Consider the following 13,543-nt stretch of genomic DNA (forward strand, 5'->3'; position numbering starts at 1 on the left):
CTTTAATTTTTAAATTTTGTTAGTAAAAATGAATAGAACTAGAGTGCTAATATCTCTTCTTCCAGCAGCCCCTATGGATTGTCTGGAGCATCTTCTGAGGGGTGTGATCTCTACTCTGATGACCACTGGCCTGGATGACCTGTGATGAGGCCAAATGGGCAGGGACAATAGAGGAGAAGTGAAGAGTCAGATTCAAGAGTGATTTAGGAGATAAAATCAGCTGTTCTTGGCAAAAACAAGGGAGGAGTCAAGGATGGCTTCATATGTGAGATTTGGCAGATGAAGGAGCCCATTCCTGAGATGAGAGACACAAGGGGAGGGGCAGATTGTGGGATAAAGGAACAATGATATGTTCATTCTGGGCTTGGGATTCAGGTGCCTGTGAGATGCTTGGGGGAAGTAAGTGCATCCATTATCTATTGCTGCATAACAAACCACCCCCAACCTTAGTGGCTCAAAACAGAAATCATCTAACTTGTTCCTGATTATGATTCCATGGTTCAGCAATTTTGGCTGTATTTGGTGATGCAGTTCTTCTGTCAGTTTTACCTAGGGTCGCTATGCATCTCTAGCCTGGAGGTTTGACTGTGGCTGAATGGCCTCAGATAACCTCATTTGCATGTTCGTCAGTTAGTGCTGGCTGGCAGCTAGCCCATGTGGTTCCAGCAGACTAGCCCAGACTTTTCACATGGCAGCAAATAAGTTACCACAGTAAGAGAGGGCAAGCCCCAATGTGCAGGTGCTTTTCAAGCCTCTGCTTGTATGGTGTTTGCTAATGTCCCATTAACCAAAGCCAATCACAAGGCTCAACTCAGGTGGGAGGGGTCTATACTGGAAGGCATGATTCACTGGGGGCCATTACTCTGACAACCTATCACACAGAGCCTGCTTACAAGCTGCCACATTGGGGGACCATCCTGGGCCCTGCACTGTGGCTACCACTCAATTGCCCCCATATGCCTTAGAAGCAGTAAGCAGAACTACTAAAAGACAAGAGCGGCTTTGCCAGTGACATATAAATACCCCCAATCCTGGTACCTTCTATATCTCAGCCTTGACTGCCCCTTTGATTGGGCAATCTCTTTTTCTTTTCCCAGGCTGCTGCAGAGGTGAGGGTGGGGTGAGAGACTGCGGGGAAGGGGAAGGCAGCATGAGGCTCCGTGGATGGTCCCTGGCAGGGGCTGCAGAGGTCCTCCCAGTCAGTGGTGGGGAGGCCGAGCCCAGGGCCTGAGGGACAGCCAGCGAGCTCAGTACTCACAGCAAACCTCTGAGCAGGTGCTCTTGTTTCAGACCATTTTACAGACTAGCAAGCGGGTACACAGAGGTAGAGCCAGACTCTGACAACCTGACTCAGAGGCCCACACTCTTCGTTTGACACTATGGAGAGTGAAGAATGTATGGAGAGGCAGGATGATATAGTGGTTAAGCCCAGAGAGTCAGGATTCAGCTCTGCCACCAACATTTGCTAGCTGTGTGACCTGGGCTAATTAGAGCACCTCTCTGTGCCTCCCTGTCCCCATCTGTAAAATGGAGATAATAAATAGTACCTCCTACATGGGCTTGTTGAAGGTTAAGGCTGGCAGGCACTTGGAAGAGTGCCTGGTATGTGGCGGGCACCATGTATGTGTCCACTGTTACAGTGATGGTAATTATTGTCCTGCAGGACTCCCAGGTTAGACTTTCTCTAAGTCATGGGACTTTCATAAACTTCTGAAGGCCTGCCTTAGACAATATGTAAAACTCCCCTCTGGGGCCCGGTTGTTGGGGCCCCTGCAGCAATCCTCTCTTTATCACCCCTGGACAGCTTAGCATCATTAGCTTATCAGACCAGCAGCTGATGAGGGGCTCAGCACAGGGTCTGAGAGGCAGAGGCTGACACCAGTGGGGATGCCCTGAGCTGGGACCCAGCGCTGAAGTTGGGGTCCAGGTCGTGAGACATGGGAGGAGCAGGGGTGGGTCAGAGCCCTGGGAGGCTGGGAGAGGAAATGGGAGGATGCATGCGGTGAGAGTACAGGGACCCTGAAATCAAATTTGATTTACTGACCAGTTTGGGGTGAATGTGCTCTGTCAACAGCTCCCAGAAACTGCCACCCTAATTTCATCCCCCTGGCTGAAGCACAACCCCACCCTCAAGGATACTGTGCGGTCTTGGGAGGAGGGTCCTGAGTGCCTATACCAGGTGGCAGGCACGGCAGCTGTGCCTGATAAATCTCCCCAACCAAGAGGCTCTGACTTTCTATCTTTAGAGCCCCACGTCTGCCGTAATCCTGGTGCCCTTCTCTTCCCCACCCACTGCCCCCCTCCTCTGAACACACCAGAGCAGTGAGGTCCTTACAGAGTATCAAGTCCGACTCCCATGTGTTACAGATAGGGAAACGGAGGCCCAAAGAGGGCAAGGGACTTGCCCAAGGTCCTTTAGTGCATTGCAGGCAAACAAGAGCAAGAGACAGCCTAACCTGATGGGAGGGCACTGCACCAGGAGTCCAGAGCTTGGCTCTGCTACTGACATGCTGTGTGCCCTTAAGTAAGTCACAGGCTGTCTCTGGTCCCCTTCTGTAGAATGAGAGGAAAATGCAAGCATCCCCCTACTCATTGAATCTTCAATAAGTCTGGACCCTTTGCATATAGCATTGCTGCAAGATGGTGGATGTGTTTGTTTGTTTGTTATTTTATTTGTTTTTTAACAGCAGTGTTTAAGAAAAGATTGAATTTGAATATCTAAAGTGGGGTTCGCAGTCTCCAATTGGCCATAGCACTCACCACTCCCTAATACACATTGTACCCTTTGTATACATAGTTTCTTGCTCGGCTCCTGAAGGAATTTGAGGGATCCCAAGAGGAGCCCCTGTACAAAATGTGCCCTGCCCACCCCCATTCCACCCCCATTCCTAAGGGGATGCAAGCAGGAGATGGAAACATTGCCTCCCCCTCCCTTATGTCAGAGAAAAAAGGTGAAAGAAGTTGAATCCTCCTGATTGCCCACTTCTCACACACTCCCCCAAGTCCCCAGATCCTGTGGAGATGCCCGGGTCTCCTATAACCCGGTGTTTGTCAGACTGAGCTGGGATCGTCAACACTCACCCAAGTCCTATGTGCGAGATTCTAGGTATGTGTATTTTTCAATGGAAGTGAATTTAAATGTAAATTGAAGAGGCTTTGGAGAGATCTGGAAATGAGAGCTTCCTTGTTATCAGAGCCAAGGGTGGAGACCAGGTGAATTCTTATTGCTGTGATGGTGATTATGGTGCTGGTGGTGAATAACCACCATTTACTGAGCTTTCTCCATGTGCCAGGCATGGTGCCAAGCTCTTGAACAAAACATTACTTCCTCTGGCTCTCCCAGCACCCTCCAAGGGGGGGATAAATTGCCCATATTTAGCTGATGAGGAAAGTAAGCAACCCACAAGGCTGTGCAGCTAAGAGGTTGAAACATAAAAACTGCCATTTTTATAGGTCAAAATGGTCAAATGTTGGCAATTTAATATGGTTTAACCTAATAGGGAATGATAGAGGTGGAGTCAAACAGAACTGTCTGACCTCAAAGCCCATGCCTTTTCCTTTAAAAAAAATTACTTACTGTCCACATGCTGGTTGTAGAAATTTTTAACACTGAAAAATTTTTAAAATATAAAACCCAGAGATAATCTCCATGGGGCAAAAAATTCCTTCAAGATCTCTCTCCAGGCATTTGTACACGTATAAACATAGTTGGTGTTTGTTGATGAAATAGCCTTTACTATTCTGAGCAATTGTGTGCCTCATACTGTTTGATTCTGGCAACCTGATGGGAGAGGTATGATTATTTTTCCCATTTAATAGATGAGAAAAGCAGAAGGGCAGATAGTGTGGTAGCTCAAGGCACAGGCTCCAGAGCAGACCGTCTAGGTTGAAATCCCTACTCTACCAACTGGAGCAAGTTACTTAACCCCTCTGTGCCTCAGTTTTCTTGTCTGTAAAATGGTGATAATAACAGTACCCGGGACTTCCCTGGTGGCTCAGTGGTTAAGACTCCGCACTCCCAATGCAGGGGGCCCAGGTTCGTTCCCTGGTCAGGGAACTAGATCCCACATGCATGCTACAACTATAAATTTGTATACCACAGCTAAGGAGCCCGCCGGCCACAACTAAGACCCGGGGCAAACAAACAAACAAACAAACAAACAAATAAATAAATAAATAATATTAAAAAAAAAACAGCAGCCACCTTGAAGGACGCTTGTGAGAACTAAATGAGATAGTTTATGTGAAGTGGTTAAAACAGTGTTGGCATTTGATAAACACTTAATAAATGTCGGCTGTTATTAAAACTCAGAGACATTAAATAACTAGATTAAGCCACACAGCTGGAAAGTGCTGGAGCCCTGATATGACTCCAAGCTTATCTGGTTCCATAGCCCAAACTGTTATCTATTTTGCAAACCTGGAATTAATTCAAAGCATCTGCCCATTTCCTTTTGCTGGTCCCCTCCGGAACATTAGCTAAGTCCCTTGCGCTCATCTGTCACAGCAGCCCCTGTGCAGGGTCCGAGGCTGGAAAAGGTGAGGGTCACCCATGTGGCTCTGGTGCTTTCTGCTGGCCCACCAGGTCCCTTTCAGCAGGGATCAAAGGGAGAGAGCCATTTTCTGCGAAGATAATTTTGGTTCTTGCCTATGAACCTCTAGACCCGCTTCTGCCCCCTCTTCTGCATGACCTGAGCTAAGTCACCAGCTTCTGTGACCTTATTTTCTCTCACACATGATCAGGAGGTTGAACCGGATTCTCAAAAGCAGGAGTCAGTACCTTTACTGATTGTAAACTATGTGCAAGGACTTGTCCTGATGCTCTACACGTGTTCATATCATTGTGTTTAATAATAACAATAATTGCTGCATTTACTGAGCACTCAGTATGGGCCAGGCCCTTCATTAGCTCAGTTAAACCTTCCCTCAAACGTGCATGGTATGTCTGTGTTATCCCCATTATTCAGATGAGAAAACTGAGGCTCAACGAGGGGAGGTAACTTGACTAAGCACTCTTCAATGGCCTTTAATGTCCCTTCCAGCGGCCGTTCTGTAAAACTCCAATTTCACACAACCCTCCACCTTGTCTGCTTCTCCTCCTCCTTCTCGACATCTCTTCCCTGAGCAGACTTCCAGGATGTTATCATCATGGCAGTCCTTGGCCTGGGTTTCCTCAACACATCTTTGCGGAGACACTGCTGGAGCAGCGTGGCCTTCAATCTCTTCATGCTGGCCCTCGGGGTGCAGCTGACAGTCCTGCTGGATGGCTTCCTGAACCAACTCTCCCTTAGGAAGATGGTCCTTAATCTTTCCAGGTAACTGGATGGCCGCTGGATCACTTTTGGGTCCTTGGGAGTCTGGGGCCCAAGATGGCAGATTCTAGAAGAGCTGGCTTGTCCCCTTCTCTTTCTAGCACCGACACCATGCGATATTCAGGACTTATTTATACTCACAAATTACTCATTGTTTGTCTAAAATTCAAATTTAACTGGCATCCTCTATTTTATCTGACAACCCTACTCTGTGACATCACAAGGGGCCCAAATCTACAGCCCACCCTGTATCCTTTCTTTTTTATTGATTTTGATTTCATAAACTTATACAATAAATATTAGTTCAAAGAAAAAATTAATAGAGATTAGACAAAAAGAAATAGAAATCTCACACTCAGAGAGAGAGTCTCTTGAAAAGAAGGAAGTACTCTCAGTCCTCAAATGCTGGTGGACAAAAAATAGCCTTGTCTTTAGTTTCTTTAAATTAACTTTGATTTATTTAGATGCCTTTATGAGAACTAGCAAAATTAACCTGTGTTGCTAGAAGTCAGAATAATGGTTACCTGGGGAAGGTGGTGTTTATTGATTAGGAAGGGGCACAAAAGAAGTTTATGTGGTGCAGTAAACATTCTCTATGTTATCCTGCGTGATGGTTACACAAGAGTATATATATACACACACACACATACATTAAGTTGTACATACCTGCAAAAAAAGTCATTCACACTTAATAGGAGGAACCAGGTAAGATTTTTCTTTAAAAATTGTTTTTTGGTTTTATCCAATTCTGAAACTTTGTCTTGCCCAGATGATGGGTAAATCCCACCTTAGGTATCTTGGGGACCCCTTCAAGGCCATTCTACCCTCCCCTCTGAGACCCTACTAAACCTCTGGGCACGGCTGTTAAACATCTCTCCATGAACCAGGCTCTGTGCTGGGCACTTCACAAGCATTGTTCGTTTAGCCCTTCCAAGTAGGGGTCTGATGTGGCATACAGGCAAGGAACTAGACGCTCAGAGCTCGTAAGACACTTGCCTAGGGTCACATAGCTAACTGGTGGAAATGACTTCAGTTCCAACTCTGTAACCTTTCCCACACACTGCAGAGTGGTCCTGACAAGAAACACAGTGTAGCCAGCTCCCCACGGGCCCTGAAAAAAACTCTTCACCTTTTTTCTTTTAAACCATTTTAGAGCTGATCCCCATGGGGATTCAATAACCCCAGTAACCACCTGGGAAGTGACAAAGGGTATTCTAGGGGAACTCCCATAGGGTGGTCCTGGTCTGGTGTTTCTGCTGCCCTGGCTTAAGGTCACACAAGCCTTTGGCTTCCTGAGCCTGAGTCTCCAGGCATCTCCAGGCTGCCCCCATCTTCTGACGTCCTGCCTGCAGGAATCTGTTTGCTCTCGACTCAATCCGGAAAGACAAGAAGAGGCCATTTACAGCCCGAATGAACGCCCCTGCCCTGCCCTGACCACTTGGGTCCTCCCAGCTGTGACCCCCAATGGGGCTGGCTTCACAGATTTGAACAATGGGCTCCTTCCTGACCTTTCCTGCTCTGGCTGGGCTGGTGGGCGGTGTCCAGGCCTGCCTCTCAGACGGCCCTCTCCCTCTCCTGCCGCCTCACCGGCTCGAGGCCTGACTTGGCACTGAATCGGTTCTGCCTTGAGTCACCGATGACCAGTCCCTTCAGGGCGGGGGCCTATCTTATTCAGTTTTGTCCTCCTTTGCTTTCCTCACATAGTAAGGACTTAGTAAATGGTTATTGGAACAAAGATGAAAATAAAAAGAACCCTGAAAGTTGTGATATTTTTAATGCTGTATGTTAAAAGGTCTTGGAAGGCCTATCACAGCAATAACCAACCCCCTTACTCTGCTTGACTCACTTTGCCCTCCCAACAGCTCTGTAGGCCTTGCCTCGCTTATAGATGAGGACATGGAAACACAGAGTGGTTAAGTCATTTGCCCAAGGCCACACAGCCAGGAAGTGGCTGAGTCAGGATTCCAACCATGGCAGAGCCTGAACAAGACTGTCCTAAGCACGGTACCTCACTGTCTCAATACCTCCCTGGTCCCAACTGGCCCCTGAGGCCTGAAATCCTCCCACTGGCACAGAATCTCTTGAATTAGGCTTTTGTCGGTTAAATGAGCGCTCACCCAAAAGATAACATGGCCAGCCACAGTGAAGCACTGAGTGACCCTTCGTTTCAAATAATTCCTGGCCCCTGTGAGGCTCCTTCCCCATACCTTTGGCCTCCTCTGGCTTTTCCTCTGATGTCCTTGAGCCTTAAGTAGGACACTACATTGGCAGCAAACAGTGGGAAGTCTGTGTCCAGACTTCAGAACACAGGCTTTGGATCCAGGCCAAATGGGTGGGTTTGAACCTTACATTTGTCATTAACTAGCTGTGTGGCCATTACCAAAACAGTCACCTCTTCCAGTCTCAATGTCCTCACCTGTAAAATGGAGGTACTGAATGGTACCCTAGCACCATTTACAGAGGGCTACCTGGAGGATTAAAATTTAAATGAGGTGATGTACTTGCAAGCCTGTTATACAATATGCTCAATAGATGATTATTATTACTATCACTATTATGGTGGTGGTGGTGGTTGTAGCATCATCATCATCAACTCCCTGGGGGAGGGGTGGTCTCAGCAAAGTGCCAGAGGAGGGTGGGTTGGTTTAACCACAATGGATTGTCCAGCTCAGTGCCACCTCCTGCAGGAAGCCCTCCCTGATGAGTCCAGTTCACATTGCTCTCTCCCTCCAGTGAACCCCTCTGGCCTCATGATATTGCAGATGGTTTTAATTGACAGGGTCATGATGTCGCTTTGTCTCCCCAGCCTAATCGTAAGTGTCTTGAAAACAAAAAATGTTTTCTCCTTCTGAATCCCTGCACTAAGCTTGCTCACTTGTCAAGGGAAAGAAGGAATCAGTAATACACTGAGTTAGTTCTTTGTGCCAGTCATGGTGTTCGAGACACACACGCACAACTATTCCTTCTAATCCCCGCAACACTCCCATGAGATAAGTATTATCATCCTCCTTATTTTACAGATGAAGAAACAGGCTCAGTGAGATTAAATAGCTGCTCAAGTGGAAAAGCTGGAACTGGAAGCCAGGCTTGTCCTACTTCCAAACCCAGTCTCTTTCCACTACAGGAAGAGGGAGAGAGGAGGGTGTTGGTGCCTGAAGGATGGGCGGGCAGGTGAAGAGCGCCCTCTATTGAGAATCTGTGAGTGATGACAGTAGAAGAGAAGCCCAGGGCAGAATCCTAGTAGTCAGATCCCAGAAGCGGTCCCGTGGGAACAATCAGACCTTCCTATGAGAACTTCGGAGCATCCTCAGTACAGATGAGTGTATGCAGATCAATCAGAGTGTGGCTGCCATCCTGAGGGGGGGAGGGGATGAAGGAGACCCCAGACTCGGCAGCCTCCATCCCCATGAGAGCGGAAATTTTGTCTATTTGCTCTCCTACTCCATCCCCAGTTTCTTGAAAAGTTTCAGGCAGAGAGTAGGTAATTTTGTCTACTTGCTCTCCTACTCCATCCCGTTTCTTGAAAAGTTTCAGGCAGAGAGTAGGTCCTCAACAAGTGTTTGCTGAATGCGTGGATGAATGAATGGGAGACATCCTTCCTTCTCAGTCATCCCTGTCTTGCCCCCTCTCCCCAGTATTCAGATATCCACCATGAGTGCTACATCTGTGCTGATCTCAGTGGGTGTCATCTTGGGGAAGGTCAACCTGCTGCAGCTGCTGTTGATGACAATGATAGAGGTGACAGCCTTTAGTGCCACGAGGATGGTCGGCAAGGAAGTCTTCAATGTGAGTCATGGTGCTGTGAGGAGGGACCTCGGGGATGAGGGCTGAGCAGGTGAAAGGGGAGCGCTCTGTCTCCATTTGATAAAGCTTCCGGGATTAAAAAAATTAAAGACAGGCCAAAATGGGATTGCAAAAGTGTGGTCTATGCTAAACATTTAAACATAGCAAGCAAATGCTATGAAGGCGGTTCCCACGGTAAAAACTGTCAAGGAAAGGGGTCAGTGCCCAGAGATGGAAAGCCCACTGTGGGCAATGCATTATAAGCCTTTTCCTACTTTGTTTTGGTTTTCATAGTGGTTGTTTTAAAAAGCTGCATTAATTCAAAGCCATCTCCTCTCTTCTCTGCAGCTTCAATGTTTTAGTTTAGCTGGTCTGGGGGAGGGTTTGGCACTGATTTTGAGAGTTCACTGCTTCTCCTCAAAAACTTCAATTCCTCCTGGGTTTTGTTGCGTGGAAGGGCTCAGGGGAAACTAGAGCCAGAAACCAGAGCTGTTCGCAGTAGAGGCAACTCAAGAAATGAGGTATTCCAAGCTGACGATTCCTGGGGGACCTCAAAGAGATTAGAAACGCAAGATTTCTTCAGGTCTTACCAGGGAATTCCACAGACTTTCATTTTTATGTGTGACTGAGGGTTCCTTACCATTCATTCATTCCTTTCACAAATATTTCTTCTGAGCCTATTGTGTACCAGGCACTCTTCTAGGCAGTGGGAAAATGCAGCTGTCGTGGAACTTCTATTCCAGAAGGAAAGACTGCCAATAAACAATAAAATAGGCAAAAGATACAGTGTGTTAGATAGTGATAAGTACTATGGAGAAAAAAATAAAATGAGGAAAGCAGACAGGAATAACTGTGAGGGAGGATAAAGTGTTAGAGAGCTTGGCCAAGGAAGGCTTCCCTGGGCAAATAATTTTTGAATAAAGAGCTAAGGCAGCAGGTTTGCAAGTCACGTGAGTATCTGAGGACAGTGGCAGATGGAAGGCAGGGCCGTGGGAGTGGTCTGCCTCTTTCAGGAGGAGGATTGTGTCGGTGACACTGTTTAGAATTGTCGGCACATGATGATAATAAAAAGCAGATGGGCTTTTAGTTGCTTTAACTGTTTCAAATTCTCTACAGACAATGCACCCCCTTATTGACTGTACCCAGGGTGGATCACTCCCTCCACCGTGCACTCCTGGCAGTGGAACAGACGGTGCAAAGCAAAGTGGTACTGATGTGGGAGCATGAGTGTGGGTTTGAGGAAGAGCAAGGACAGTGTGTGTGGAATGAGCAGGAGGTGGAGTCACAGAGGTTGTGGGAGGGCAGATCATGCAGGGTCCTGTAGGTCGTAGGAAGAACGCTGACTTTGACATTGAGGGAGACATTGAGGAATTCCCACCCCCCTCACTGGGGGATTCTGAGCAGAAATATGCCATGAGCTAAGATTTTAACAGGGTCTCTCTGGCTGCTACATGGAGAAGAGTCAGTTGGGGGACAAGGGTGGAAATGGGGAGACCAGTTAGAAGATTACTGCAAAAATTTGGGAAAGTGTTGATGGTGGCTTAAACCAAGGTGGGGGTCAGTGGAGCATGGTGGTGAAAATTCTGCCAAACCTGGATATTTGTTGAAGGCACAGCTGACAGGGCTTACCAGTAGCCCACGAAGTGAGTTATGAAGGGTTACTAAATTTGATATTCGTAAAGCAAAATTAACATATAGCTGGAATTTTCTGAACACTTTAGTTCAGTATTGTAAAAATTCTGGCTGCTTCATGGTGCAAAGATCATATCACTCATACTCTATGCAAAATTTGAAGTTCTGCCAAAATGTAGGAAGCAGTGGGGTACATGTCTGTGTGGCTCTTCCCCCACATAAGTGGACTTCAGCCAAAAGTGTTTAAAGCCAACCAGAGGGGAGTTCCCTGGCAGTCCAGTGGTTAGGACTCAGCGCTTTCACTGCTGTGGCCTGGATTCAATTCCTGGTCCTGGAACTAAGATCCTGCAAGCCGCAAGACGCGGCCAACTAAATAGATAAAGCCAACCAGAAACCTGTCGGGAATAAATACACAGCAACTCACGGGACTCCTCTGAAAGGGGAGCTGCTGGGCTGGGTCAGTCTCCTGACTTCAAGTCACGTCTCCTATGTGAAGCCAGAACTTTCTCCAAGGAACACGGGAGGTTCCCTCCCTGTGGGCAGAAGCTGCTGACACTCACTGTTCCCACTGGGTTTTGTTGCAGATGGACAACCACATAAGCATGATGTACATCCACGTGTTTGCGGCCTTTTTCGGGCTGACCGTGGCCTGCTGCCTCCCAAAGCCTCTGCCTAATGAAGCGGAGGACAAAGAACAGACGGCCACGAGCCCCAGTTTGTTCGCCATGCTGGGTGAGGACAAGGTGGCGTGGGTGGGCTCGGATCTGGGGTGGGCAAGAGGCTCCAAAAGGGCTCTGCAGAAGAATCTCTCTCCTTTTCCAACCTTCTCTGGGTGTCTGAAGCCCCTCGGTAATGATCCATTTCTTCAAGTAGTATCTGATGAATTCACATCTTTGAATTCCCCTCTAGGGAACTTCTCTTCATTAATATCCAAAGGAGAGGAGAGGCTCATTACATCTCAGTTTAAATAAGGTTATCCAATCCTTTTGTCCTCAACTTAAAGCAGAGAATTGGACACGTGAAGAAAGCCGGGCCTAGGAGTGGAGGAAAGAATGGGAGTGGGAAGAGAGGAGTAATAATGGTATATCAAGAGTTTGAAGAGCTCCAGGAAAAGTGATGAACTTAGAGGCTGGGAGAGGATTAGAAGAAGGAAATCGGGCAGTGAGATCGCCAGCAGGCAACTGAATACCAGGCCATTGGGCCAAATGAAAGCATCCCATTAATTTTTTAAAAATAAGCATTTAAGCCATTACAGGCCAGGGTCGGGAGGCCTGGGGTTTGGTGATTTCAACTCTCTGGACCTTAGTTTCCTTGCCTGTAAAGTATGTTAGCTGGGCCCTACCAGCTTAAGAATTCAGAGAGGAGACATGATTTGCCCAAAGTCACAGAGCAAGAAAGTGACAGAGATGAGACTTGCCAGGTCCAGAATTCTCCTGTCTGAAGTCCCCCTGGCTCAGGCTTTGGAGCAGGAATACTGGTTCCGGCCACTGACCCTTTCTGGCCTCCAGGCACCCTCTTCTTGTGGATGTTCTGGCCGAGTTTCAACTCCGCTCTGCTGGACATTCCCGATGAAAAAAAGAAGGCCTTGTTCAACACCTACTACGCCCTTGCTGTCAGCATGGTGACAGCCATCTCAGTGTCAGCCTTGGCGCACCCTCAAGGGAAGATCAACATGGTGAGGAGGGGGGCTGTCCCTTGGGCAGCACTTAGGTCTTCTAGGCCTGACACACATATTCACACCCCACCCACCGGCCTCAGTGCCAGCCCCACAGGTCGGGAAAGAGCATATCGGGTGATGGGGTCTTGTCTGCAGCACCGTGGGGCATCAGCCCATCAGCACTGCCTTGTCAAAATGGGCCTGGAACATAGGAGACTGTCAAATGAGCAAAGGCCTTCTCGGGGGAGTGATTAAATCTATCAGCCTTGACATCAAACAAACCCTAGTCTGAACCCCATTTCTGCTAGTTACTAAAGCCAGCTCCCATAAGCAAGAGTCAGCAGAGAGAAACTGGGGTAGAATGAGTCATCCTCTCCCCTCCCCCCAAGAAATTTCAAGAATGGAATAAACGGAATCAGAAGAACTTTGTTTCCCTACCCATCTGAGCTTGGCCCAGCCACTTAAACTTTTTGAGTTTCAACTGCCTCATATGTAAACTGGGAATTGAGAGATGATGCACGTAAAGGGCTTCATGCCCAGAGCTAATAAGTGCTGGGCAAATATTAGCTGCTATTATCAACGTAGCTGCGAGTCTGTGTGTGAGTTTTCAGGGGAGAGATGGGTGAGATGGTAGACTAAAGACAAAACAAGGTCCCACGATGATCAGGGCATGAGGTCAGCCAGCCAGACATGATGGGAAAGTCTAGACAGATGGGGCGGTGGGGGGTAGGGGGCGGGGGTGAAGGGGAGAGAAGATGGCCAAGGATGACAGGTTAACAGCACTAAGGGGAGGTGAGGGTCCCCACAGGTGAGCTCTATGGTCACAGGGAGTCTAGGATCAGACAAAGTAGCGACATCCAGGGAGGCAGGTGTAGGCATCAGGTCGGGGAAGCCCAGAAGCTGGTCCCAGGGCCCAGAGCTCCAAGATCTGGGTAGAATTGAAAGGGGCAGAGAGCAGTAGCATAAGAGCAAGGCAGGGCCCCAGTTCTAGAGGAGGTGAAGGTCACAGCAGAGACATGACCCAGGAACAAGGGCCAGCTTCTTGGGATTGGGTCCAATAATACAGGGTGACATTGGCACCAAGTAGCCAATAATAATAATAGAAAAAATAATGGCTTATATTTTGGGGGCATTTACTCATGTTCTATGCCAGGCATTG

At 47.8% G+C, this 13,543-nt stretch overlaps 1 protein-coding gene across 2 annotated transcripts in view; it reads left to right on the forward strand.

The window, feature by feature from the left end:
- Nucleotides 1-13,543, forward strand: part of LOC103071481 (RH-like protein) — a 33,375-nt gene that overhangs the window by 4,785 nt on the left and 15,047 nt on the right. For both annotated transcript variants that reach the window (XM_007459142.1, XM_007459143.1), the window contains exons 2-5: nucleotides 5,129-5,315; nucleotides 8,948-9,098; nucleotides 11,312-11,459; nucleotides 12,236-12,402. In XM_007459142.1, coding sequence (XP_007459204.1) covers nucleotides 5,129-5,315; nucleotides 8,948-9,098; nucleotides 11,312-11,459; nucleotides 12,236-12,402 — 653 coding nt within the window. The remainder of the gene's footprint in view (nucleotides 1-5,128; nucleotides 5,316-8,947; nucleotides 9,099-11,311; nucleotides 11,460-12,235; nucleotides 12,403-13,543) is intronic.

This window comes from Lipotes vexillifer, unplaced genomic scaffold (assembly GCF_000442215.2).
Source record: "Lipotes vexillifer unplaced genomic scaffold, Lipotes_vexillifer_v1.1 scaffold496, whole genome shotgun sequence".
Lineage (NCBI taxonomy): Eukaryota > Metazoa > Chordata > Mammalia > Artiodactyla > Lipotidae > Lipotes > Lipotes vexillifer.